Raw genomic sequence first — 25574 nt, 5'->3', positions numbered from 1 at the left:
AAAATATATTTTTTCAAAATTATAGAAGTTAGAAATTAATGCAAGATAACATCGGGCCAATAATAACAATGAAATAAAATGATCTGGAGGGCCGGATCCGGCCCCTGGGCCTTGACTTTGACACATGTGGGTTAATGGGTATTAACCCACATGTTAAAAACACAATTTCTTCAGATTGAGTCTTTAAGTGAGTGTTTTCTTCTCACACTAAAATAATATTGGTATTGCATTAATAGTCAATTTGATCATTTGCATTCTGCATCCTGAAAAGTATTGAGGGGATATTTTCTCTTTGAAGTCTTGATCTCCTGCCCACTTCACATAGATGCCCTCCTGACTGTCACTAAGGGTGACCCCCTCCCCATCGGAGTCACACTCCACTTCCTTAGGCAGACCGTCCTTCTACTGCATGCAGCAAAAGCCCGGAGCAGTGTTTAGCTAAACCTGCTGGCCTACGTAGGCAGCGAGAGTCCCCAGAGGGCTGAACAATCAGACAATTTCAAGATCATGAAGCATTAAACCAATCCCGGCAGGGTACACTAATTAAACAGCCGAGCCCAGCACAGCCAACCAATCCCCACAGAGCAATTAAATCCATCCCCTCTAAAACACTGTGGAACCTGTCTGGGGAAAACTGCCGAGAAGTGAAAGAGCGATACAGAGGGAGAGATGCGGAGGGAGGGGAGGGAAATATCATAAAAAATCATCTGGAAAAAAGGAGAGAAGAAAAATAAGGGGGAGGGGGGGGGGTGCAAGAAGAGGCTAACAAGGGGAATAGAAGGGAAGATTCACAACTCTGGGTTTGTTCTTTTCTCCATCTCTTCATTGAAATGCCAAACACCTTTACTCTGGCGGGACGCACTGCAGTTTATGCGTGACCACATTAGAAAATAGTGATGATGTAGAAGCAAAAGCTGCAGATTCATATAATAATGTGTCAAAGTCAAGGCCCGGGGGCCGGATCCGGCCCTCTGGGTGATTCTATCCGGCCCTCCAGATCATTTTATTTTATTGTTATCAATGGCCCGATGTTATCTTGCATTCATTTCTCACTTCTATTATTTTGAAAAATATATTTTTATGGAGCGTAAAATCTTGAAAGTTATTTAAGGTTTAAGTTGATTTATTCTGGAATAATATTCCTTATTCCTTTTTAGTATTATAAATATGTTAAAAAGTTGTGGTTTTAAAGTTTTAAAAATTTAGCATTCTGCTAGCTTTTTGGACTATTTTGACATTTGCTAAGATTTTGCTTAGGCTTAGGATTTTGGTTAGCGGTTTTGGCTAATTTAGGCTTTTCTTTTTTACCTTTTTTAGGCTGTTTTGGACTTTAGCTAATATTTCAGCGACATACTAGCTGTTTTGGCTAATTTAGGCTTTCTTTCAAGTTTTGTGTGTCCATTTTGGAGTTTAGCTAATATTTCAGCTAAATGCTAGCTTTTTAAAAGTTTTTTAGGGTGTTACGGATTTTATCTTATATTTACATGCTTTTTTTTGTTGTTTTTAGGCTGTTTTGAAATTTAGCTATTTTTTCAGCTACATGCTAACTATTTTGACTAACTACTTTTTTTAGGCTAATTTGGTATTTAGCTAATATTTTTAGCTGGCTATCAGCGTTTTAGCTATCAATTTCAGCATCTTCAGCATCCAAATTCAGCTTACAGCATTCACACTAGCATTATTGCAGATAATGCTATATATCTAGTTCATAAATATATTAAAAAGTTATGTCTTTAAAGTTTTAAAATGTAGTTTTAGAGTGTTCAATAAATGTTTATCCTGACCTAAGGTGTGTTTTGGATTTTGGCCCCTTGTGCGACTGAGTTTGACACTCCTGCTGTAGAAGCAAAAGCTGCATATTCATAAAAGATTACGAAGTTCGGGGAGCGCTCGTGAGACCGCACAGAGACGGAACAGCCTGAAGGCCTGTATCACATACCTGCAGCGCGGCTGACGCTGTTGCAAACCCTGATCAATACGCCCGTGCCTTCCTGGAGGAACGTCTATGAACAGGTGACAATGAAACCTCGACATCCCAGAAAACAGGAGGCAGACGCACAGCAGTTTTGGAGAAACAAAGAGACAAGCATCAAAAGATGTTTCACCAAGAATCTGGTTTTTGCAGGCGAGGCACAGAATGAGAATGATGAGCAAAGAGCAGCAGGAATGACGACAAATCAGAGGTGAGGACAGGAGGATGGACTCGTCCTTTCCTCCCCAGACTGAGGCGCTGTATAAATCACTTCATTTCTCCACTTCCTGTATCTCTCCATTAAAAATGATAAACTGTTCCTCTTGAAGCCATCTCACCTGCTTTAGGGTCCCAGAATGCACCTTTCCAGAGAAGAAGCAGCTCAGATTTATTCCATTCCTTCCCTTTTGTTGGGCATGAATAAAAGTAATTAAGTGTGTGTGTGAGTGGGGGTGGGGGTGGGGGGGTTAAGCCACACATAGACGAGACCGTCTCGTGCAACAAAACTGATCCATCTCCCTCTCCTAAAAAACACCTTTCAAATTATTTTGATAAATAAGAGCATATCTGCTTAGTAATAAAAAATGCTGCTTTAATGCTCAGAAGACCACCAGGAGGGCCCCTTTCCTGCGAGTGTTTTCTCACTTAAATGAGGACAAATGGCCCTTACAAATCAGCAGCGCACACAGGATCTCTGCCTCTGTGCAGCAAACAGACTGAACCATCCAGATTCCCCCAAGACAACCTGGACGAGGCTAGTCGAGCATCGATCTAATGAGTGTGTCAGGTTCGGGGGCGCTCGTCACGTCGCACTAACATCCTGTAACTTGACAACCAGCGTCTGAACGAGCAATGTAAAAAATGCTGTCTTCATCAGACGACAACACAAACTCTCGGGAGCTAAAAAAGCTGATTGTTCTAAACACAGCGGAGGCGTGTCGGGCTAAACCCTGCTGGAAGGACGGAGGCCTGCTCAATGAGAGGAGTGTGGAACATAAACCACACACGTCTGATGCTATGCTCACACCACTTTCAATGACAAGTCTATGTAAACTCATGTTTCAAGCTTCAGCGTTCAAAACTCACCAAAGTTTCTACAACCACTTTTGGGCTCTACGTCCAAAAAGTGCGTCCATTTTACGCACATTGAAAGTGAACTTTGACAAATCAGGGACTTTGATTTATAGTAACCCCAGTTCACACCAGAGTAGCTATTTAAAGCTTTTTGTTGGTATCATGAAACATCCAACACCCCCCACCCCCGCATGCGTGCGCTCTGTAGTTGGCCCGCTACATTGGTCTGTGTGCGTCTGTTTTGTGTGTTTATTTTCCCCTCTACAGTCTGTTTAGTCGGGCTTAGGGCTTAGTCGACGACTGATCGACAATTGAAATAATTGACGACTAATTTAATAGTCGATTATTTGTTTTTTTTTATTACAGAAAAATACACAAAACACAGAACAAAAACAAACAACAAAACCAAATACGGCCACAGCTGTCACAATTATCATTATTTTAAATTTTATCTCAAAACTACGATGCGTACTTTCTAACGCTGCGTCTGCCATTGTCTTTGACACACGTGCTAATCCGGGTCATTAATGCTTTCACAGGAAGTTGTAGGAAGGCTCAGGTACCTTAACAAAAGCCAACGAAGCTTTGAAGTGAGGGAAACAAAAAAAAGTAAAATATCTGCAAGGCAGAACTCGTGTTCCATGTTAGCACTACGGCGATGCATGAGCACACTGTGACTGAGTATGATAACGATGGAGAGGGATCGTCGTCTAGGTAAGCTAAGCTAACGTTAGTGCAGAACAAAAAAAGTAAAAAAAAAAAGATCCTCTATTATGGTGGAGTAATAATGACTGGCGTTTCCACACACTGTCAAAGCTAACTAAATGTTTTCTGTGCATCCCAGAAACTTCTACCCCATCGGAGTGAAATTTCTGCTGAAGGAACATCTGCTCTTAAATCGACTATCAAAATAATCGTTTGTAGCACCACTAGTGTTCAGATACAAAAATATGATCACATTTGTCAATGGCTGTATTTTATTGTAAAAAAGGGTTATATTTTAAAATTTGTCTGGATTTTCTCATGTGTCTTGATGTAACTTCCTACCAGAATTGACGCGCAAAAATAAAAAAAAACAGACCGTGGAGGACTGTGGAAGGCCGCGGCGCTTCGCGTCAGGTGTGAACTACACCATAGGCTAACCCTTTAACACCTGAGGCATTGTTGGTGACGCTTAAAAACTAAATCTTTAACTTTTCAACCATTAACACGATCATTCCAGTAGATTCTGAAGAAAAATCTACCATTAACACGTGGATCGTGTCAACAGTTGAAGAATTACAGTAAATCAAAGGACATAAACACTTTAGCTCCAATGTTAAAAGGCTAACAAGGGCGCGAAACGGAAGTGGCCTCCGTTCCGCGTCACTTCGCAGCGCTTCTGCATGCGGTGTTAACCAGCCGTCAGTGGCGTTGTTTCTAATTCAAGGAAGTGCCAACTGTTTGAAAATTGATCAAGAAGGAGAAATGAATAATTGCTGTTTGTGCTCAGCCAGAATTTCAATTCAGCCCAATCTGAGTTGTTCCCTTCTCCCTACCCCTCCATTTGTAGGGACACTAGTCTGAAGGTGTTTTTTAAAGGGCAACCCTCATCGTGGAGGGATCTAGAGACTTCCATCGCGGAGAAGCACAGAAGTTTACATTAAAATGTAAGTAATGACTTTTTGTTGTCGCATGACCTTTTCAAGTTATAAAACTTCTTTTGTTATGTATATTTGAGCGCTGGAAGCTTTGCGCTATCACTAGCCGACCGGCGACTGTTGATGACATCGTCGAGCGGTAGTGACATCTAAATTTGGAGACTTTATTTTGCCATAACTCTCCGTTTGGAGGGCTAAATGAAGAGGTAGGGAGAAGGGGAGAATTCCGATTGGGCCCAAGTCTTTCATATATTGGAACAGAGCTGATAAAGAAAAAGCCTGGAGCAAGATTCGTAAGATTTGCACCACTTCAATCTCTTCCAACTGTAGGTACATGAATAAGAATCAGGTAACGACAGTCCAGTGTGAACATCAAAAGCTTGTTCTTGAACGTGCGTCACATGCCCGGTGTGTACATATTACAGCCGACACTCAAAGCAAATACTGCCAAGGCCACAGTAGAGAACCACAGCAGAACCAGAGGACCGGCCGTCAGCAGGAAGAGACAACACCGCTTCATACCGGTGCCAAGGACCCACTACCCCATCTCCCCCTGATTCTTCCACCCGCCTCAGTGGAGGAGGCTGCCCCACTGCCGTGGAGCCATCCTCCAGCACCCTAATGTGTCCCTGAAGTTTTGTTAACGCTGGTTATTTACTCCTGCAAAGCAATTGCTCCAGCCTTGAGGCGGCAGAGGGGAGAACACGCCGCTATGAAAGATCTGGCATTGCTCGCAATGAAGCACCGTCGTCTACCAGAGGGGGCCTTTCTGTTAAAACGCTTCTCTTTTTACTCGATGCCACACAACAGAAAAACAGCAGGAGATCCACAAAAAGTCGATGGAAAAAAGCAGAACTCATTTTGCCAAAAAATTTGTGAAATTAGCTTGCAAGAAAACATAAATCTACAATTTGTCGATAACTTCAGATGTTGGAAAAAGGTTCGGATTAAGCTAAAATAAAGTACCGCCGTGTGCTTGAATGGCTGGGACGCTCACCTCACTGCTCCATCCTGCATGTCTCAAGGAGCAGACCTTCAGCTGGTTGACCTTGACCGTGACACGTGTGCGGATCTCCCAGAAATTCCCAAGGAATGATCTGCACATTGAAAAGAGCCAACTGCTGAACAGAGACTATAATCCAGAAGTTTTCCTCCTTTAACCCTTTTAAAATGCGCTCAGAACATGAGTGTTGGAGAAAACATTGAGGATGAACACTTGTTAGGATTTCAGCTTTTTTTAAGAAGCTAAACTACCGCGATCCTGCTTTGAAAGAAACTAAAAGCAGCGGGAATATCTTTGAAAATGGCAGTTATCCTCACTTTGCTGCGACGAAGCAAACTTCTAAAAATGTAGATGTCAAAAAATGCATGAACTATTGCAGCTTTAAGGACATGTCAAGTCAACAATTGCTAATATAAACAGGAGCGCCATCGCAGCCAGGCTTTTCAAAGAGGAGCACAACTGGATAGGTATGGAAATCTACTTGAAGGAAGGTCAAAGTGATTAAGCTGACATTAGTGACAGGCCTAGTCTTCCTGTGAGAATGCTCACCGTTGCCGTCTCTAAACCCATTTGTCATTCTGCTTCTAACGCTGGAGCATCTGCTTTGAAGTCTCTACCACTAATGCTACACCGAGAGGTTAAACAGCTTAATGCTCAAGTCTGTTCCACTAACGTTTTCCCGCTTTCCACGCGCCGAGGGTTATGGCTCCCGGATTTCACATCTCAATTTACCCCACATGGACCCTGCCCTCACGCTAGCTTTGTTATCGCCATCGAAAGGGAGAGAGGGGCGACCTGGAGGAAGCGGCAGCGTTTGAAGAACGTTTAGAGCAGAGCGCGCTGGTTGGAGTGTCTGCACTCGAACACAATCTGCTGAAGAGACCTGACAACAAAAGACGCATCTTGGAAATATGAGATAACATGGTGGAGGTCAACTTTGAACCTCTCTGTCACTTGAATGAAAGGAGCCAGTGATTGTGATTTTTAGAAACACAACGAGATTATACTGATGCATGTGACACCAACAATACCAGCAAACAAATAGGAGAAAGCATGAATGAAAGGGAGACAGAGAGCGATTTTCACAGCCAATTTGAGGTTGTAGAGCTGGTGTGTGTGTGTGTGTGTGTTTCTACTGGCAAACAGCACACAGAGCCGGCTGGCAGCGCAGGCAGCCAGGCTCACAAGCTGCAAAGCAATTTCACTGTTTGGCAATACTGTTGTCTCTGTGTGCGGATTAGAGCTGACACCAGAGCAACTGAGTCATGCTAAATGTAGTACAATCGCAGGCTTTGGTTCCTGATCTAAAACCCCACAGACTCTTTTGATTCACCAAAAAGGGGCTGAAACAAGGGAGGAAGGAAATGCCAACAAAGGAGAGTACGGCCGGCGCAGGGCAGCAACGCCGCTGTATACTTAAAAACGGAAGAATTTGAAAAAAACGCCTGCGTTAAAAGTCAAAGTTTCTCTGCTTTATGAAGAGTCCTCCGAGGTAGAGTTTCATGTGGGAGGAATTCACAAAGCCTCAAATTTCCACTCAACCAGCGGCCCAAAGTCTTTCTCCCGGCTCTCCAGGTAGCACGGCGGCCCGTGAGCTCGTTTCTGGGCTTGGCAGGACCTGGAAGGACAGATCTTGACCCGTCCTTTTCATGCTCGCCCACGGAAATGCCATCTGGCTGGTGTGAATGATTACCACGGCAACGGCCAGGTGACCTGCAGCCAGCAGGAACCAAGGTCACTCCACCTCAGCGCTTCACACTTTCACTGCCCTCCTTTCATCAGCCTGCAGGTGAATTATTCATCCTGAGCAACTCTGGCTCTCCACTCCAAAAAAAAAAACTGCACACTCAGGTTGCTGATATAATAACTTATGAGAAGCAAATAAAAGCCCCGACGTGAGCCACTACAATAGATAACTTACAGGTGACCTATAGCGAGAACACAGGCGCTGATGGTGAAGCAACTGTAACGATTTTACACCACCAGCCATGACTGAAGGAGAATAAGTGAACTAATTGATTTCTGACACACATTACGAGAGGCTGTCACACTCATGTTTGCAGTTTAAGAACATTTTAAAGGAGCTGCTGTCAGTGGGAATCTCCACTCTAAAGGTGAAGAAAAGAAAAAATCTGCACAATAAATCAAAAATGTATCACGACGCCGTAAACTACAATTGTGTTTACACAGATGCAAAAAAAATCTTATGGCAGCTTGAAATATAAAACGATGAAAATATTCATTTGACGACCAGATGAAAACTGCCCAAAGGTCATTTGGAGTATAGCTTAAGTTTTATTGACTTTTCTTAAATATCCCACTCCGATCGTCTTTTGAGCTCTTATAAAAATGATCCCAGCATTCCCGTTTTTTTTGGCAAAATAAAAAAAAAAAACTTTTAGTTTTCTTGGACATAGTTTCTGTAGAGTGGTAGTAGATCATTCTTGGACATAGTTTCTGTAGAGCGGCAGTAAATAATTCTTGGACATAGTTTCTTCAGAGCGCCAGTAGATAATTCTTAGACATAGGTTGTGTAGAGCGGCAGTAAATAACTGTTGGACATAGTTTCTGTAGAGCGGCAGTAAATAACTGTTGGACATAGTTTCATGTAGAGTGGCAGTAAATAATTCTTGGACATAGTTTCTGCAGAGCGCCAGTAGATAATTCTTAGACATAGTTTCATGTAGAGCGGCAGTAAATAACTGTTGGACATAGTTTCTGCAGAGCGCCAGTAGATAATTCTTGGACATAATTTCTGTAGAGCGGCAGTAAATAACTGTTGGACATAGTTTCTGTAGAGCGGCAGTAAATAATTATTGGACATAGTTTCATGTAGAGCGGCAGTAAATAATTCTTGGACATAGTTTCTGCAGAGCGCCAGTAGATAATTCTTAGACATAGTTTATGTAGAGCGCCAGTAAATAACTGTTGGACATAGTTTCTGCAGAGTGCCAGTAGATAATTCTTGGACATAATTTCTGAAGAGTGGTAGTAGATAATTCTTGGACATAGTTTCTGCAGAGCGCCAGTAGATAATTCTTGGACATAGTTTCTGCAGAGTGCCAGTAGATAATTCTTGGACATAGTTTCTGCAGAGCGCCAGTAGATAATTCTTGGACATAGTTTCTGTTGAGCGGCAATAGATAATTCTTGGACATAGTTTCTGAAGGGCGGCGGTCGATCATCAGAAATTCACTTCTCAGTTGTGGGCGGGACTGTTGGTATGGAATAAGCCCGCCCCCACTTCCTATCTTCCATCTGTTGTGTGCTCTCCTGCTAGATTACAGTCCCTCACATCACCAACCTAACATTAACGGTGCAACAAAAACGGCGAGCAATATCAGCGCTATCCAGACGTACATTTTAGAACCAGATGAGGAAAAAACTTTATACATCACACTTATTTAAACAACATTATGCTGCATCTGCTGCTGATTCACAATGATTTGAATCTAAAAATAGTCTGAAAATGAATTTAGCCTTCATTTAGTTTGCAAGACATGTCGTCCATTCTCAGAAGAATGCCACGAGAACATGTTAAAAGCACCAAAACACTATTTTCAGTGGATTGGGTTTTTAAGCTCCAGTGTTTATGTTCTTTGATTTACTGACTTTTCAACTGTTAACACGATCAACTATTCAATTCTAGTAGATTTTGAAGGAGAAAAGTTACAGTATGCTGTGTTATAGCGTCACAGGCAACGCCTCAGGCATTAAAGGGTTAAATAAAATGGTTTTTGTGCGTGTGTTTGGCTCATGCATTGCAATATTTATCACTTATTGGACACATGTCAAAGTCAAGGCTCAGGGGAAAGATCCGGCCCTCCAGATCATTTTATTTTACATTTCAGCTTTACCATTTTCAGCTATCAATTTCAGCATCATCAGTTATCAGCACTAACATCTTCAGTGACCAAATTCTGCTTAAAGAGTTCCCATTATTGCAGGTAATGCTATATATCTAGTTCATAATTATGTTAGAAATTTATGTTTTTAAAGTTTAAAATTAGTTTTAGAGTGTTCAATAGATGTTCATCCTGTTTGTGTGTTTTGGATTTTGGTCCCTTGATTGAGTTTGACTCCCCTGACTTACCGGAAGTTATCCTCATTCCTAATTAATACAGGTTCTGATCATTTGTGGATTTCCCCCTATTTGATGATCCTTAGAGAGTATCTATTGGATGGGATTTCACATTAAAGTAAAGAAAGTGACTTTGTTCTTTAATTATAAGAATTAGAACCTAAATATTGGAGTCTAAAAGGATCTTAAAGGGGCTCTAACCCCTCATCGTGTCAACTTGCTTTTGCACATTTTAGTTTGGAGAACCGCCGCAGAGGAAGCCCCAGGAAGCCGCAACAACAGCGCCATCATCCCTGTGGATCCAGGACGGACAGAGAGGGGCTCGCTGGGTGGAATAGCAGCAGCCCGAGCCGAGCCGAGCCAGGCTCGGATTTCTCGGCGTTTCCTCGGGACTGCCACCCCCGGCTGTCATTTCTCATGTTACAGAACATCAGTCAGGCGGCAGAGACGGTGCCCTTGTGCCGGCCGAGGCTGATTTACAAACATTAGCGGGGAATACAATTACACAGCCCCCCCTCCCCACTCATCCATCCATCCATCCCCACCACCTCCTCCTCCTCCTCATCCCGGCCGGCGGAGCAGCCCTACTATGCGGGAACAGGAGTGGACACCTGAACGCGGACTCCAGCTCCGTCTCTGTCCATGCCTCCGCTGCAGATCCAGCAGAAGGAACGCAACTTTAACCAAGCGGGCGCCGCTGTCTGCTGTGTGTGCTCACCTGCTATCATTCAGAAACCCTCCTCATCCTCACAGGCGCAGCTCTCCGCGTCTACCGACTGAAACCACAACACAAAAATGCCTGCATGTTTGTAGTCTAACGGAGAAAAGTGGAGAAACCAGCAGCAGGAATAGAAATAAACTTTCACAATAGCAGCGTAAACTTCCAAACATGCACGTGAAAAAGGAAGAAAACATGTACTGTGGAGCGCAGGAGCCCCGGCCGCCGCATTAAGCGTTACGCTCGGAGGGAGGGGGTGGAAAAAGTTGCAGCGAACATCCAAGAGCAGCGATTCGGAGGCGCATTCAAACTTTCCGTGAGCGGCCGTAAAGCCGGCAAAAAGCGGCGGAAAAACAGCCTCCCCCGCGCGTAACGCGCCGGTGCTGTCCGCGGTGCTGATCCCAGAGCGGTGTGGCGAGCGCGGGCTGCGCCGCTGCGCGCGCGCTCCGCCGCGGATCGATGATTGAACCGAACAAAGGCAGAAGACGGATCAATTTCTAATAACTATCAATGCAAACAGCACCGGCTCTGCGTCCCCGCTCGCCCGGACGCGCAAACCGGCAGCCGCGCGCCGCGAGGAGACGCGTCGCGCACCAAATACGCGCGGAAAAGAGGAAGATAGCACCAACCTGGAGCCGCCGTAGATCAAATTTCTTCCAATATTGAAACATCGATCCTACATCGGCGGCCATCTTGGGGGATATTGAGGAGATTTTTTTTTTTTTTTTTTTTTTTTTTTTTTTCAGCGGCTGCAATAAATATGTGGGCTGGATTCCCAACCGGTAAACAACGGCTGCGATCCCCGCTCCCACTTTTACAAAAAGTAAGCAGCTGACTTAAAGTCCTCCGATGTGTTTGACAAGTCCGCCAGCATGCTTACTGTTAAAGGAATTTAACAAAAAGAAAAAAGAAAAAGAAAATAAAATTTGGCACACAGCCCGCGCCTTTGAAATCCTCACAATTCAAAAATAAAATCTCCTCGTGCCTCTGTCCGCAACATTAACTGGACTGGTAAAGTTATCAATACTGACGTAAAGCCCGAGGTTGATCAATACCGTCTGGAAAAAGGAAGGAGATGATGTGTAGATTAGTGGAGTTCTGGGAGTTTGGCCAAGCCTACTTTTTCTGCGTGTTTATTGCGGGAGCGCGCAGTAATTAGAGGCAGGGCAGCAAATTAGAATAGGCTGCGTTATCGATAAATGTAGTGAACTATTATTAGGGTGTCACTTATAGTCCTCCTCATGCAAATACGGATATTTCTAAAGCTGGAGAGATGATAAAAGAAAGATTACTCAATTTCCTTATCAATTTACCTTAAATCTCTTTTAGTTACAGAATAATAAATCAATTAAATCATGGGTGTCAAACTTCATCACACAAGGGACCAAAATCCAAAACACACCTTAGGTCGTGGGTTGAACAGGATAAAGTTCTCTAACACTACATTTGTAAAACTGAAACTTTTTAACAATTATGAACTAGATACATAGCATTACCTGTGATAATGTTAGTGTGAATGCTGTAAGCTGAATCTGTTCGCTGAAATTGCTTGTGCTGATAGCTGAAGATGCTGAAATTGATAGCTAAAAAACGCTTAATTTATAGCTGAAATCACTGAAGCCAGCTAAAATAACCAGTTAAAATGTTAGCTAAATCTCAAATTAGCCTATTTTTTTTTAATCCTTAATTACCCAAAACATCTACCATGTAGCTGAAATATTAGCATAACTCCAAAATGGACAAAAAACTGGGAAAAAAGCTGAAATTAGCCAAAACATTTATTCGCTGTGGCGACCCCTGAAGGGAAAAGCTGAAAGGAAAAGAAGAAGAAGAAGAAGCTAGCATGTAGCTGAAATATTAGCTAAACTCCAAAACAGCCTGAAAAACTGGAAAAGAAGCTGAAATTAGCCAAAACAGCTAGCATCTAGCTGAAATATTAGCTAAACTCCAAAATGGACAAAAAACTGAAAACAGACGAAATTAGCCAAAACATTTATTCGCTGTGGCGACCCCTGAAGGGAAAAGCTGAAAGGAAAAGAAGAAGAAGAAGCTAGCATCTAGCTGAAATATTAGCTAAACTCCAAAACAGTCTAAAAAACTGGAAAGAAGCTGAAATTAGCCAAAACAGCTAGCATCTAGCTGAAATGTTAGCTAAACTCCAAAATGGACAAAAAACTGGGAAAAAAAGCTGAAATTAGCCAGTATCCTTGAAAAATTAACTGAACTAAAAAAATTGACAAAAAAACATAAAAAAGGCTTAAATTAGCCAAACAGAATGTGTCTGAAATATTAGCTAAACATCACATTAGCCTAAAAAATCTTAGTAAATGCCAAAATAGTCCAAAAAGCTAGCAGAATACCAGTTTTTAAAACTTTAAAACCGTAACTTTTTAACATAATTATGAATAATAAACAGGAATATTATTCCAGAATAAATCAACTTAAACCTTAAATAACTTTCAATATTTTACTCTCCATAAAAATATATTTTGTCAAAAATTTCACAAGGTAAAAATGAGCGCAAGATAACATGGGGACATTAATAACAATAAAATAAAATGACCTGGAGGGTCGAATCCGGACCTTGACTTTGACACATGTGATTTAGATGTATTTCATATTAAAAACGCTCCTTTAAACAATAAAGGATTTAGACAGCTCTCCTCAACATCTCAACCTCATTGCTTCAAAACTAACTAAAATGCTGGAAGGAGCTTTTTTTTGTCATCTTCATGTAACTAATTCCTTTGGTCAAGGAACAGATCTGCAGCTGCTGCCACACCGCTGCCAGGTGCTCCCCCTGCTGACACTGCACACCCAGGAGTTCAGAGCAGATCCTGTGATCTCCTCCATTAATTATTCTGTATATATCATTATCACTAAGTGCGGGTATCCATCAAAACAGATGGTTTCTGTTTCATTTGCCGCTGCGCCTTGCAGCACAAAGCAACTGATGTACCTTATGAAAATCAGTCCCAAGTGGAAAAAAACAATATTCCCTTGAGTTGGATTCCAAACACCTCAAGGGACAGGGGCATATTCATCTGCCATAAACACCAGAGGGGGGAGTGTGGGAGGTTTATTAAAAGTTTTGTTTATTGCATTGGTGAGGCTAAAACCTTGGATTCAAGGGAAACAAAGACGAGGGGAGCTCACAAATGAGCCCCAGAAAGACTTTTTCTATTGTTTTTGAGCAAACAGCTCATCCTTAACATCCATAAATTGCACATTTCTCTTGAATGAAGGATCTAAGACAAAGCGGTTTCATCTTTCCTTCTCACTGAGTGAGGATTTTCAGGACAGGCTTCTGTTTTGTGTGTCCAGGACACACAAGAAGCCCACAGATCAAGCAAAGTCTTTGTAATCACAGACATGTCCACATGTCATAGGAGCGCCATGTTCTGGCTCAGCAGGAATGCACAACGCCTGAGCTTCCAGAGCTCCCAGGCGGGATTTAAACCTTCAGACATTCCAAATTTGACGCTTCGTCCGCACAGCTCCTGAATCCGCAATCAGCCGTGTGAAAAAGTGCTGAATCCCACATCCTCAGTCGACTCTCCTCCCCTGAATATAATCTTGACCTCACATTCACCAGCCTTCATCAACAAAGCACTACAGGCCTCCTCCACTAACCTCGTCACCTCTTTCAAATTAATGCATTACTCAAAAAAGGCTTAATCTAAGAGGCAGCAGCCACTTTCCATGAGGACTGCAGACACTGACGAGAAATTATCTGAGAGCAGGAAATCATTGTTTTGATGAGTTCAGCAAACAGGGGATTTAGACTAACCATTTCTCTCCCAATACTGACAGCTATTATTGAAGATAAGACCATATTTCTAATAAATGCTGGAAATTTAGGCCTATTTTTATTCTTTTTGAAGCTAACAAATCTGCACAGCTCCACAGACAAAAAGTTGTCTTGATGAATTTAGCAGGACTCATCCTGTCTTGAAGGATTTAGACTCTAGAAAATCCATTTGGGGTGTGACAGTATGTGCAAAAAAAAAAAAAAAAATACAGTGAAAAAAATATTTGGTGTAAGTCTATTTTAAAGGAAATCCATGAACAATTTCAGCCACATTTTTTAAACCAGTCAAAATTGGTTGGTATGGTGTTTCAGCTCTCATCAGAATCATGCTCATATTTGTATGTATCGGTATTTTTTAAATAATTTTTTACTGCCAAACATATAAAGTATCTAAATTCTGCAAATGCTTCTAATTTGGTGCTAAAACACGTCAAAGTCTTTATTAGTTACAAAGTAACTTGCTTTATTTTACAATAAATAATTAAAAAATGATAAATCAGGATGACTGACTTCTATATTTTATAGTTTTTTGGGGGTAAATAAAAACGTAAGCAACCCAATGCCTGTTTCAACATGTATTAGAAGGTTAAATGTAGGCACAATGTTTTATAATTTTCATGAAAATAAATAAATGAACACCCTTTCCTTTGTCTACAGCTGCGTGAGAGTGCTTAGAAGTAAAACTATTTGCAGGGTTTTACCTCGATTTAGCAGCAAAACAACAACAGGGAGGAAAAATAACTGAGGATGTTGTGGTTTGCTGGCTCCCTCTAGCGGACACTTTAGGTCATTATTCCTCAGAGGAGACGGGGGCGGAGCCTGAAGTGTGACGAGGCACAAACACAGAAATGAATCAATTAAAGGAGAAACTCAAACTGTAACGTTTTATTATCATGAGTTACGATAACTCTTACTAAGAAAACATTTTTTATTTAATATTTAATTTGTTTAATGAGATTTTTCTACATTCATTTAATTTGGATCTATTAGAGCCCAGGATGGACAGAAAATCTGCTTCAGCTCCTTCTGATTAGAGCTGTAATAACTGATTCAGGCGCTGCAGTTTGGGAGACAGTTTTATACATTTATGTGATTTAATAAACTACATTTTCCAAATATGAAGCACTGCTGTAGAGAAGGACTGAATTCAAACATCTAAACCTGAAATACACATTTTTTATTGAGTTATCCCTTTGGTTAGGACTTTTCATATGCTTAGCAAGAAGAAATACAAACAATAACCATGCTGGAAAGGTTAAAATGTTAGTTTTATGCACTAACTGTAAATTTATCAGCTACTTTATAAAAAAAAGAACATTTGAAAGCTTAAAAGATTATTTTTAAACAAACAGATTAAAAATGCTTTTCCTTAAGTCTATTTTGTACATTAACATTTTCATTCTTATTTTCTACCTTTTTTAACCTTTAGCCTCGGGGGTCCCAAAACTTTCTCTTGTGAGGGCCACATCGAAGAAAACATTCTCTGAAGCGGGGGGCCCAATGTAAAGATTTATGGTTTTCCAGAAAGCCACACATAGACATATTTAAAGAATTAATTTCTGTAATCTTTACAGAAAAAAATATTACTAAAACAGTTTAAAAACTAGATATATAGCTTTACCTGCAAAATATCATTAGCTAAAGATGCTTAAATTGATAGCTAAAAACACTGAAGCTGATAGCTGAAAACACTGAAGTTGTTAGCTGAAAACACTGACGCAGATAGCTAAAATATTGGCGAAGTGCCAAATTAGCTGAAAAAAATTAAAACAATGTAACTAGCCAAAAAATCTAGCATTTAGCTGAAATATTAGCTAAGCTTCAAACTACCCTGAAAACTGAAAAAAGCATAAATTAGCCAAAACAGCTAGCATGTATCTGAAAAATTAGCTAGATGCCAAATTAGCCTTAAAACTGGAAAAATGTCTAATTGAGCAAGAACAGCTAGCTTAAAGCTAAAAAATATTAGCTAAATGCCATATTAGCCTAAAAAACTAAAAAAGAGCCTAAATTAGCCAAAACAGCTGGCATGTAGCTGAAATATTAGCTAAATGCCTAATTAGCCAAAAAAAAAAAACTGGAAAATTTCTTATGTAGCCAAAACAGCTAGCATAAAGCTAAAATATTGGCTAAGCTTCAAATTAACCAAAAAAAAAAAAAAACTAAAAAAACCTACATTAGCTGATACAGTTAGCATAAATCTAAAACATTAGCTAAACTCCAAATTAGCCTAAAAAAACTAAAAAAGGCCTAAATTAGCTGAAACCGTTAGCATTTAGCTGAAACATAAGCTAAATCCCAAATAGCCCAAAAAACAGGAAAAACATCTACTTTAGCCAAAACAGTTTGGGGGGCCGGGTCAAATATGGAGGAGGGCCGGATAAGGCCCCCGGGCCGTAGTTTGAGGACCCCTGCTTTAGCCAGACAAACACGAGCACACAGTAGAAGTGAGGTGTGGTTAAATGTCTAATCCATCGACTGTATATAGCCGAACCCAAGGCCTGGTTCACATCGACAGTGCCAGCTGGAACAATAGAGACTTTATCTGATCGTTGGTTATTCTTAGTGAGCTGAGTCTACAGATCACTGAGACGATAACGGGAAAAAGAAGAGTCAGAAACAGAGTCAAAACAATCTGTCTTACAAAAATCCCAAAAGAAATTTTACAGTTTGACCTGTGAGAAATCAGCTGAATTCAGTTTGAAAGGACAACAAAATATAAGGAGGTAAACAACAAGAACAAAATGTTTTTTCAAAAACAAGTGGAAACCCTGGACTAAAGAGAAGCGGTTCAGGACAGTGAAATATTCTATAGTGATAAATCAGGAACTAGTTTGGGGTAAAAGATGATGTAACACAACAATAGTTTTTTTTTTACACAAAGCAGCAAAGAAAGTCTATAAAAGATAAGAGGAGACACATTTGATATATTTTAAGTTTTGTCATAAAGAAGAGGAAAGATTTGTTATTGATAGACAGCTTTTTCAGAAAAACATGCTTTATTCTTTTAACATACTTTAGGAAAATAGATCCTCATAAAACAGCGACTTACACAACAAGACAACATTCCATAAAACTGAATATAAAGTCATAAATTTGAAACCAGGCAGGTGAGAACTTTGGCGTTCGTGCAGAGAGGATTATCTTCATGAAATCTAAACGTCTGAAGCTTTCAAAAGGGTTTTAATCAGTTTAAATCAGTTCATGTGGCCCTCAAATAATTATAATTGATGGTACATTGGAAACTGTACAGCTGGTACATTTTTCTTCCAGGAAAAGATGTTGTGTTGGTGAGGAGAAAATACGCTGGCTAGCTAAGTGGACAAACGTTTACTTTGTCGTACTTCATAGAATGGATAAAGTCATGTTCCTGATTTACTAGCAGGTAAACCAATGCTTAACAAAATAATATAAATTGTCAACATGTTACAAATCATAAAAACTATGACAAATTTACCAGCAACTACAGCAGATAATGTTTACACAAACGTGAAGCTGTGGCTTTGGAAATGACTCTGTGTTGTGCCAAGATATGTTCCCCCTGCCAGAATGTGTTTCCCCGTGTCAGGCATCGTTGATTTGCTCCGTATTTTGTCCCAAACAGTGTTAAAAGAAGGTGGATTATTATAATATACTTGATTTTGGGAGTTCATTGAATTATTTTCCACATATTCCTTGTAAAACAACAAGAGGGGGGACGGATTTTGTCAGCCTGCCAGAATCTGCAAAGAATTTGCTGTCGAAGCAGCAACTATTTATTCATTGTCCATCGTTACATACTTCCATAACAAAGTCACTGTCATAAATAAATTAGCCAAAAAAGGTCATTTTTAACACATAAAGCTGATGTTTTATGTCGAAAAATATACAAATAATTCTTTTGGGACAAAATATGAGCAATACTAAACAAACCAACAATAGCAAATAGGAGGTGAATACATTCTGGCAGGGGGAACATAACTTGGCACAACACCTGCGTAGAAAGTAGCTCTCATAGACGGCACACAGGTCTGTTATTGGCCAAAATTGATCATATTTGTCAGTTAAAACAATGTTTCAGATCTTGCTCTGTTTGTTCTTATACTCTGGTAACTGTACAAAGGACACTTGGTCATTAAAGTTGTTAAAAACATTTTTCTGTTTATTCTTTTTTTCACCAAAAGTTGCTCCCAGTATGATGTCGAGTTCTTAATTTGTCCCTCTGCTACAAAAACTGTGAGAACCCCTGATTTGAATGATCATGTGACGTCTTTGCTTCTGTTGTCCTTCAAAATAAAACACAGAATGACTAATCTGCCAACAAAAGAGTCTTTTTTCAACAAAGATTCTCTGTCTGGTTTCAGAGTAACTGGATTTGACGTCGACCTCTCATCTTCAGTTCTCACCTGCTGGTTGGGATGTTTGGACTTTTTTAACCCTATCACCCGGTGATTTTCACTAGAGCAAAAGTATTTACATTATTTCCAATAAATTGCATTTTCTAAGTGTTATGGTTCCAGGAATGGGTGGGCCAAAGACCAAGTCTCCAGTATCATTGTTTTAATTTTTAAGGAATATTTTGTTCTCAAACTCTTAATTTTTCTGTCATTTCAAGCATGTTTTTAGGATCTTCCTATTTTCTTACATAAACCCCAGTTGAAAATAAAAGAAAACTACTCTAATTTATCATGTTTTGTCATATTTTGATTAATTTTTTTAAGACAAATACTTTTTATTGGGTATAATATATCGTGTAAAAGGTGAAGGAGTGACGTTTTATAGTGAGAGTGTTCGAGGGTTAAGCATAGAACTTTTTCTGGGGTTTGACAGAAAACTTCAACAGTCAGACTTTTTTGTGAGCAGATGTACATCTGATCTGAAGCCTGATTGATGACTTAAAAGTTGTCATTCCAAATGTGTGAGATCAGCTGTAAATTCAAGCCTCACCGACTGTGAGTCCAAACCGTTTGGAGGCATCACCATGCATGACGCATGCGCTTTATCTAATGAGGCTGTTTGTGTTGCACTATTCGTCCCACGTCATTTTAATAGAGATGGATTTTTGTTTCAGAACCCCTTTCTGTGTGTCCCTCTATTTGCTTTCTTCCTCTGCGCGGCGGTTCCCTCTGTGCCATATTGACCACCCCACCTCAGTCCAAATGTCACCTCTCAACTCCGTCTCGACCCGGTGTGAGCTGTTTGATGGATGGACTTCAAACGGCGCACCTCCAATAAATATTTGGTGGGCAATTATTTTTGAACCCTCTCAATATGGGTGGAATGTGTTAAAAGGGCAATAAATCTGTTTTTGTTTTTTGTCACCTCAGGCTCTGGAATGAATCGAGGAGGGAAGGGAAGGTGACACGTCAGCTCAAATCCTTAAAATTCATTCAAAAAATTAAAAAATAAATTTGTAACCAATAAATGGAGCCAAGTTTTTCAAGCAAATGGACTAAAAATGACAACTATGATAGCCTGATTATCTCACCGATTCGAAGAAAATTTAAATTTTTGGGAAATTAAAATGACTTTTTAAACCTTTTTATTCAATCGAATTAGTATTCATATGTCATAAAACATTACTTTAAGATGCAAAAACATGGAACTTTATTAACCCTCTGTCTCAAATTTGAGCAACACATTCTTAATGTGGTGTAATTGTATGATAAAGAATTAACAATTGACAAATTCACATACTTTCAATACAGTGTGTCAGTGGTCCCCAATCAGCTGCAGACCAGCACCAGTTCGTGGGTCACATGTTACTGGACCGCAGACAGAAAAAAAATAATAAATGCTCTAACTTATATTATTTCCTGTTCGTTTATTTACTTATCCTGAAGGAAGTTTTATTTTGAAAAATTTCTTGATTCTGTTAAAAAAATCTGTCTGAGTCACGTGACTTAAAGCAGCCATGTGGATACCTAGATTGCTAAGCTAGTAGCTGAAAGCTAAATACAAATTCAAACAATGAAATGTATTTGGAAAGTTTATTTGGGGAGAAAAGATTCAGTGAGGACAAATAAAGAATAAACAAATAAATTTGACTTCAGAGAACAATAAAGCTGCTGTTTACAGACAAAACTGAGAGTTTTCCTCGACATATGTAATTCTTGAGACAGTTGTTCTGATGTAGCAGAAGCCGCTCTGTCTGATGTACGGCGACAGATTCTCGACTGTTTCACACACGCAGATAATAAAGTTGGAGATACGGTGGATTCATGTTAATATTATATTTAGAAAGTACCTGTTTTAAGACGTCCTTTTATTTTGCTTTATTTATCCATCACATCTTAAAAATTGGACGTAGCTGAAGCTAGCATCTGGTAGCCTCCACTTAAAGGAAAAATCTTCATCACAAAGTTCAAACCAGCTGCAAACATTTCACAGAGAATGAATATTCAGTCAAATAAAGTTCCTGATTTGTGGAAACTTGTAAAAGAAATATTTCAAAATTGTCCTACATGAAGTACGTCGTCATCCGTTCAGAAACTTTAACACAGAAAATGTTCCTTTGTGTTGAAAAAAATACCCCATGAATTTATGTTAAGACAAAATATGATCAATCTTTTTGCCCTGAAAGATAATCGAAGTGTAAAAATGACATTGGGGGGAGGGGGTGTCATGTAATGTTTCCTCTATGGAATTTTTTTCAAATCAGAAATTACTTCTACAAATCAACAACTTTTTTTCACTGAATCTTCTTCATCTGTAAAAATATTTTTTATTTTATTTATTTATTATTGTATTGATATTTTATTTTGAAAAAAAACGACTTTAATAAACCGGAAGGTTAAAAATACCAACTTTGGCCCTGTTCGGGCAAGTCTGTGAAAATATTGTCCAATTTAAACCGGTCCTTAGCTAGAAAAAGGTTGCAGTACATAGTCAATTAAAAAAAACAACAATAGATGAGTTATTCCCACCATAAAGTTGTAAAAATGAGCTAATTCCCGCCAAAAATGTTGTTGAGATTTGATGGAGGCAGCCATTTTGAAATGAGCCCCTCTACTGCCCCTAGTGGAATGATGAGGAACTACCGGGCATTCAAACAGACCAAGTTGTATACAATGGGTTTTTAATGAAAGTTTGGATTTTGCTATTGAGATTGGGGTCTCAAAAATGTGTGTATCAAATATGATAAAATTAGGAAAATGTTTGAAAAACAAACAAAATATTTGGTAAAATGTGTATTTTTTCCCTTTAATGTTTTCAACAGCTGTTCTGGTTAGTGTGCTACCAAGAAGCGGCTGCCGTCAGGGTTTGGCCGGGGTCTCTGCGGAGCACCAGGACAGCCGCATGATGGATCCCATCAAGTGCAGCTGTCATTCACAAACACAACTGTCCTTCCTGAGCCACAGCTATGTCCTGTTGTTATTCTGGGGCTCCAGTAATGGGGGTATGTGCATTTGGCTATTATCCCTACATCTCATGTACTCAGACAATGGAGGCTGTTAGCGGTGAGAGAATGGTCCCTTTACCTGCGTCCCTGCCTAAAGAAGGCATGGGAATATTTATAGTCCCAAAAAGCATGTGCCATTATACAGTAGAGGGCAGAGGGGTCAGTATATCTACCCTTTGTTTGGCGTGCAGCTCCATCAAACAGCAGCAAGGACACAGCCTGGTCCCCGTCCAGCGCCTACTGAACCATGGTGAGTCCAGGCATTTTCCTGCACGAAATGATGGAGAAATGCTGCATGCTTTACGTCCTCATAAATATTTGTCTAGTGAATTGTCCTGCTCTCTTTAGATTAATTATACATCAAACTCTATCTAGTTAAAATGAATCAATACTCTTCATGTCAATGCAGAATAAGAGCGGAATACAAATTTGGAAAAATGAATCAATAGGATTGTGCTCCGGTTAGTGCACTGACAACAAATTGATTACATTTGTCTGCTCTTGAAGATGAGAAGACATGAAAAAAACTTTACAAAAAAAGTTCTATTTAATCTGTTTACAGTTCTGTTCATCAATTTTTCAAATATCACCGCAAAGAAATTAAACTTTGCATGAAAAGCAGCGGAAGGAGATTGATAGATGGAGGATCGAGTGAAAAGAAAAAGAGAGAAGAAAACAACAAAATTAGGAGGTAAAATTGAGGATAAATAATAAAAAGTGTGGAAATACTCAGATCATCAGATAATTCTCCACAAACTCAACCATGCTTCCCACAAAACAGCCAATCCTCCAGTGGAAGAAGTTACTCAAATCCAAGTGCTGTGATGTCATTGAGCTGCATCCCATCACGCCGTTTCCACTCAGCTGTCATGTCGCTGTCTCCACATAATCCCTTCCTCTGAGGGGTTTTCTGATCAAACGTGACCATCCCATCACTCAGCAGGCCCTGTGGAGTAATCCCCCATGTGATCACAGACAATGGGCTGCACCCTTTCCCAGCTTAGCCTGCCACTCTGCAAAGTTGGAGCCACGATTCAGTGTCTCCATGGGTTGACTCACCATTAGTTTATTATAGTGCTGCCACAAACAATTATTTTAAGAGTCGACAATCACCGATTATTTTTTCCGATTAGTCGACTTATCAGGTCATGTGAAAACTGTATCTAAAGCACACATCTTAACAATCATTAGCTTTAAACTAACTGAAAACTGGATATATAGTATTACCTGAGATAATGCTAGTGTGAATGCTGAAGGCTGAATCTGGCGTGCTGATAACTGAAGATGCTGAAATTGAAAGCTAAAAATATTAAAACTGAAAGCCAGCTAAAATATTAGTTAAATGCCAAAGTAGCCTAAAAAACTGAGAAAATACTAAATTAGCCAAATCAGATAGCATGCAGCTGAAATATTAGATAAACTCTAAATTAGCCTAAAAAATTGCAAAAAATACTAATTTAGCCAAAACAATTACCATGCAGCCAAAATATTAGCTTATCTCGAAAGTAGCCTAAAAAACAAAACAAAAAAAATCCTAAATTAGCCAAAAAAACCTAGCATGCAGCCGAAATATTAGCTAAATTCCAAATTAGCCTAAAAAACAAAACAAAGCAAAAATCCTAAATTAGCCAAAACAACTAGCATGCAGCTGAAATATTAACTAATCTCCAAAATAGCCTCAAAATTTAAATAGCCTAAATTGGTCAAAACAGCTAGCATGCAGCTAGCTAATCTCCAAAATAGCCGTAAAAAAACAAAAAAGCCTAAACTAGCCAAAATAGCAAGCATGTGCTGAAATATTAGCTAAACTCCCAAATAGCCTAAAAAAACCTTAATAAATGCCAAAATAGTCCAAAAAGCTAGCAGAATGTCATTATAACTTTCCTCTTTACTACACTCTGACTCCATACAATATAAAATAACGACTAATAGACTGTTAAATTAGTCGTCGACTATTTTAACAGACGATTACTCGTCGATTAGTCGACTAATCGTGGCAGCCCTAGTTTATTATAGGGGTGTTGAGATTAAAACCGGTGATGACGGGTGTTTTTTTTTTGACAGGCCCCCAAGAAGGCAAAGAAGAGAGCTGAGGGAGCAAGCTCCAATGTGTTCTCCATGTTTGAACAGGCCCAGATCCAGGAGTTCAAGGAGGTGAGTCCCTAACCCTAACCTCCTCTGTGCGGTGATTGCTCCCACTGGAGGGCTGGTCTGTAACGTGCAATGCTCTGCAGGCTTTCACCATCATGGATCAAAACAGAGACGGCTTCATCGACAAGAACGACCTGAGAGACACGTTTGCTGCTTTGGGTGAGCCCATCCGAGTTCCTCTTTCCATTCTCTTCTGAGAGGTTTTGAAACCACATTTGGCGCTCTGTTCGTTAAATAATTATTGATTAGCGAAGAAAAGGTTCCAACAATCAATACTGAATCTAAACCTCGGTTTGCCGTATCTCCCACTGTTCACCAGGCCGTTTGAATGTCAAGCAGGAGGAGATTGATGACATGCTGAAGGAGGCACCGGGGCCGATCAATTTTACAGTCTTCCTCACCATGTTTGGGGAGAAACTAAAAGGTGATCTCATTACCTGACACTGTTCGTAAACACCAGTTCCAACGAAAGATCCTCATCTCCCAAACGTCTGTCCTAAGGTGCTGACCCAGAGGAGACCATCCTCAATGCCTTCAAAGTCTTTGACCCTGAAGGAACAGGAACATTAAAGAAAGACTTGTGAGTATCAGTGATGCGTAAAGACTTTCAATACACGGAGCAGCAGGTCGCTCACCTTGGCTGTATGGTTTCAGTGTGACGGAGATGCTGACAACACAGGCGGACAGGTTCTCCGCTGAAGAGGTCTGTGCTCCGCGTGCTGCAGAAGCAGTGAGCTGACAGCTTCCCTTCAGCCGACATGTCAATCGTGCATTTTCCTTCACAGATGGAGCAGATGTTTGTGGCATTTCCTCCAGATGTGGCTGGAAACCTGGACTACAAGAACCTGGTCCACATCATCACACACGGTGAAGAGAAAGACCAAGAATAGACGACCTCGCCCCGAGACTTCCCTCTGGATGACAAGTGGAGCGCGTTTGTGTCCAGAAATGTTTTCTGATTCACAAACTGCTGCAACCAATAAAACAATTCACATGAAAAAATGTGTTACTGAAAAGTGTGGATGTACCAACATCTTTATGGAATCACGTGCTCACTTAAAGAGCTTAAATTAGCCAAAACAGCTAGTGTGTAAATAGTAGCCTTACCCCAAAACAGCTAAAACTCTAAAGGAAAGCCTAAATTAGCCAAAACAGCTAGCTTATAGCTGAAATATTAGCTAAACTCTAAACTGGCCTAAAAAAGATTTAGTAATTGCCAGCTGAAATTGCTAAAGCTAGTAGCTGAAATCGCGGAAGCTGTTAGCTGATAACACTGAAGCTGATTGCCAAAAAAGCTGATGGCTGAAATAGCTAAAGCTAATAGCTGAAAACGCAGAAGCTGATAGCTGAAGGTGATAGCTGAAATCACTGAAGCTGATAGCAGAATATGCTGAAGCTGATAGCCACCTAAAATGTTAGCTAAATGCCCCATTAGTCTAAAAAACAAACAAAAACAAAAAAATGAAAGAAAGAACTTTGGTTCGCCAAAACAGCTAGCATGTAGCTGAAAAAATAGCTAAACTTCAAAATATCTTAAAAAACTGAAAAAGCCTAAATTAGCCCCAAAAAAACGCCAGCATGTAGGATGGGGCTAAATGTTAACTAAACCCCCAAAAAATCTTAGTAAATGCCAAAATAGTCAGAAAAGCTAGCAGAATGACAATTTTTAAAACTTTAAAATTGGAACTTTTTAACATATTTATGAATAATAAAAAGGCAGGAATTTTATTCCAGAAAAAAAAA

General features: G+C 40.0%; 2 protein-coding genes across 9 annotated transcripts in view; one reads left to right on the top strand and one right to left on the bottom strand.

Annotated features, from left to right (window-relative positions):
• cux2b (cut-like homeobox 2b) overlaps nucleotides 1-24621 on the bottom strand; it is a 132999-nt gene extending 108378 nt beyond the window's left edge. For 4 of the 8 annotated variants that reach the window (XM_024275080.2, XM_024275084.2, XM_024275081.2 and 1 more), the window contains exons 1-3: nucleotides 24467-24621; nucleotides 24269-24380; nucleotides 21854-21948 (exon numbers count right to left, since the gene is read on the bottom strand). In XM_024275080.2, coding sequence (XP_024130848.1) covers nucleotides 21854-21948; nucleotides 24269-24311 — 138 coding nt within the window. In that variant the 5' untranslated portion in view covers nucleotides 24312-24380; nucleotides 24467-24621. Of the gene's footprint in view, nucleotides 1-10488; nucleotides 10547-10689; nucleotides 11739-21853; nucleotides 21949-24268; nucleotides 24381-24466 lie in introns of those variants that run through there. The other 4 variants (XM_024275087.2, XM_024275088.2, XM_036213702.1 and 1 more) reach the window with 4 other exon arrangements.
• On the top strand, nucleotides 21842-24833 carry myl2b (myosin, light chain 2b, regulatory, cardiac, slow). Its single transcript, XM_024275091.1, has 7 exons — nucleotides 21842-21930; nucleotides 23745-23834; nucleotides 23915-23990; nucleotides 24151-24255; nucleotides 24333-24411; nucleotides 24486-24534; nucleotides 24617-24833. Exons 1-7 carry the CDS (start codon nucleotides 21928-21930, stop codon nucleotides 24719-24721), a joined length of 507 nt encoding a protein of 168 aa, XP_024130859.1. The 5' UTR covers nucleotides 21842-21927; the 3' UTR covers nucleotides 24722-24833.
• The last annotated feature ends 741 nt before the right edge of the window (nucleotides 24834-25574 follow it).

This window comes from Oryzias melastigma, linkage group LG9 (genome assembly GCF_002922805.2).
Source record: "Oryzias melastigma strain HK-1 linkage group LG9, ASM292280v2, whole genome shotgun sequence".
NCBI classification, from domain to species: domain Eukaryota; kingdom Metazoa; phylum Chordata; class Actinopteri; order Beloniformes; family Adrianichthyidae; genus Oryzias; species Oryzias melastigma.
The sequence above is the reverse complement of the archived record's forward strand: the minus strand, read 5'-3'. Positions and strand labels throughout refer to the sequence as shown.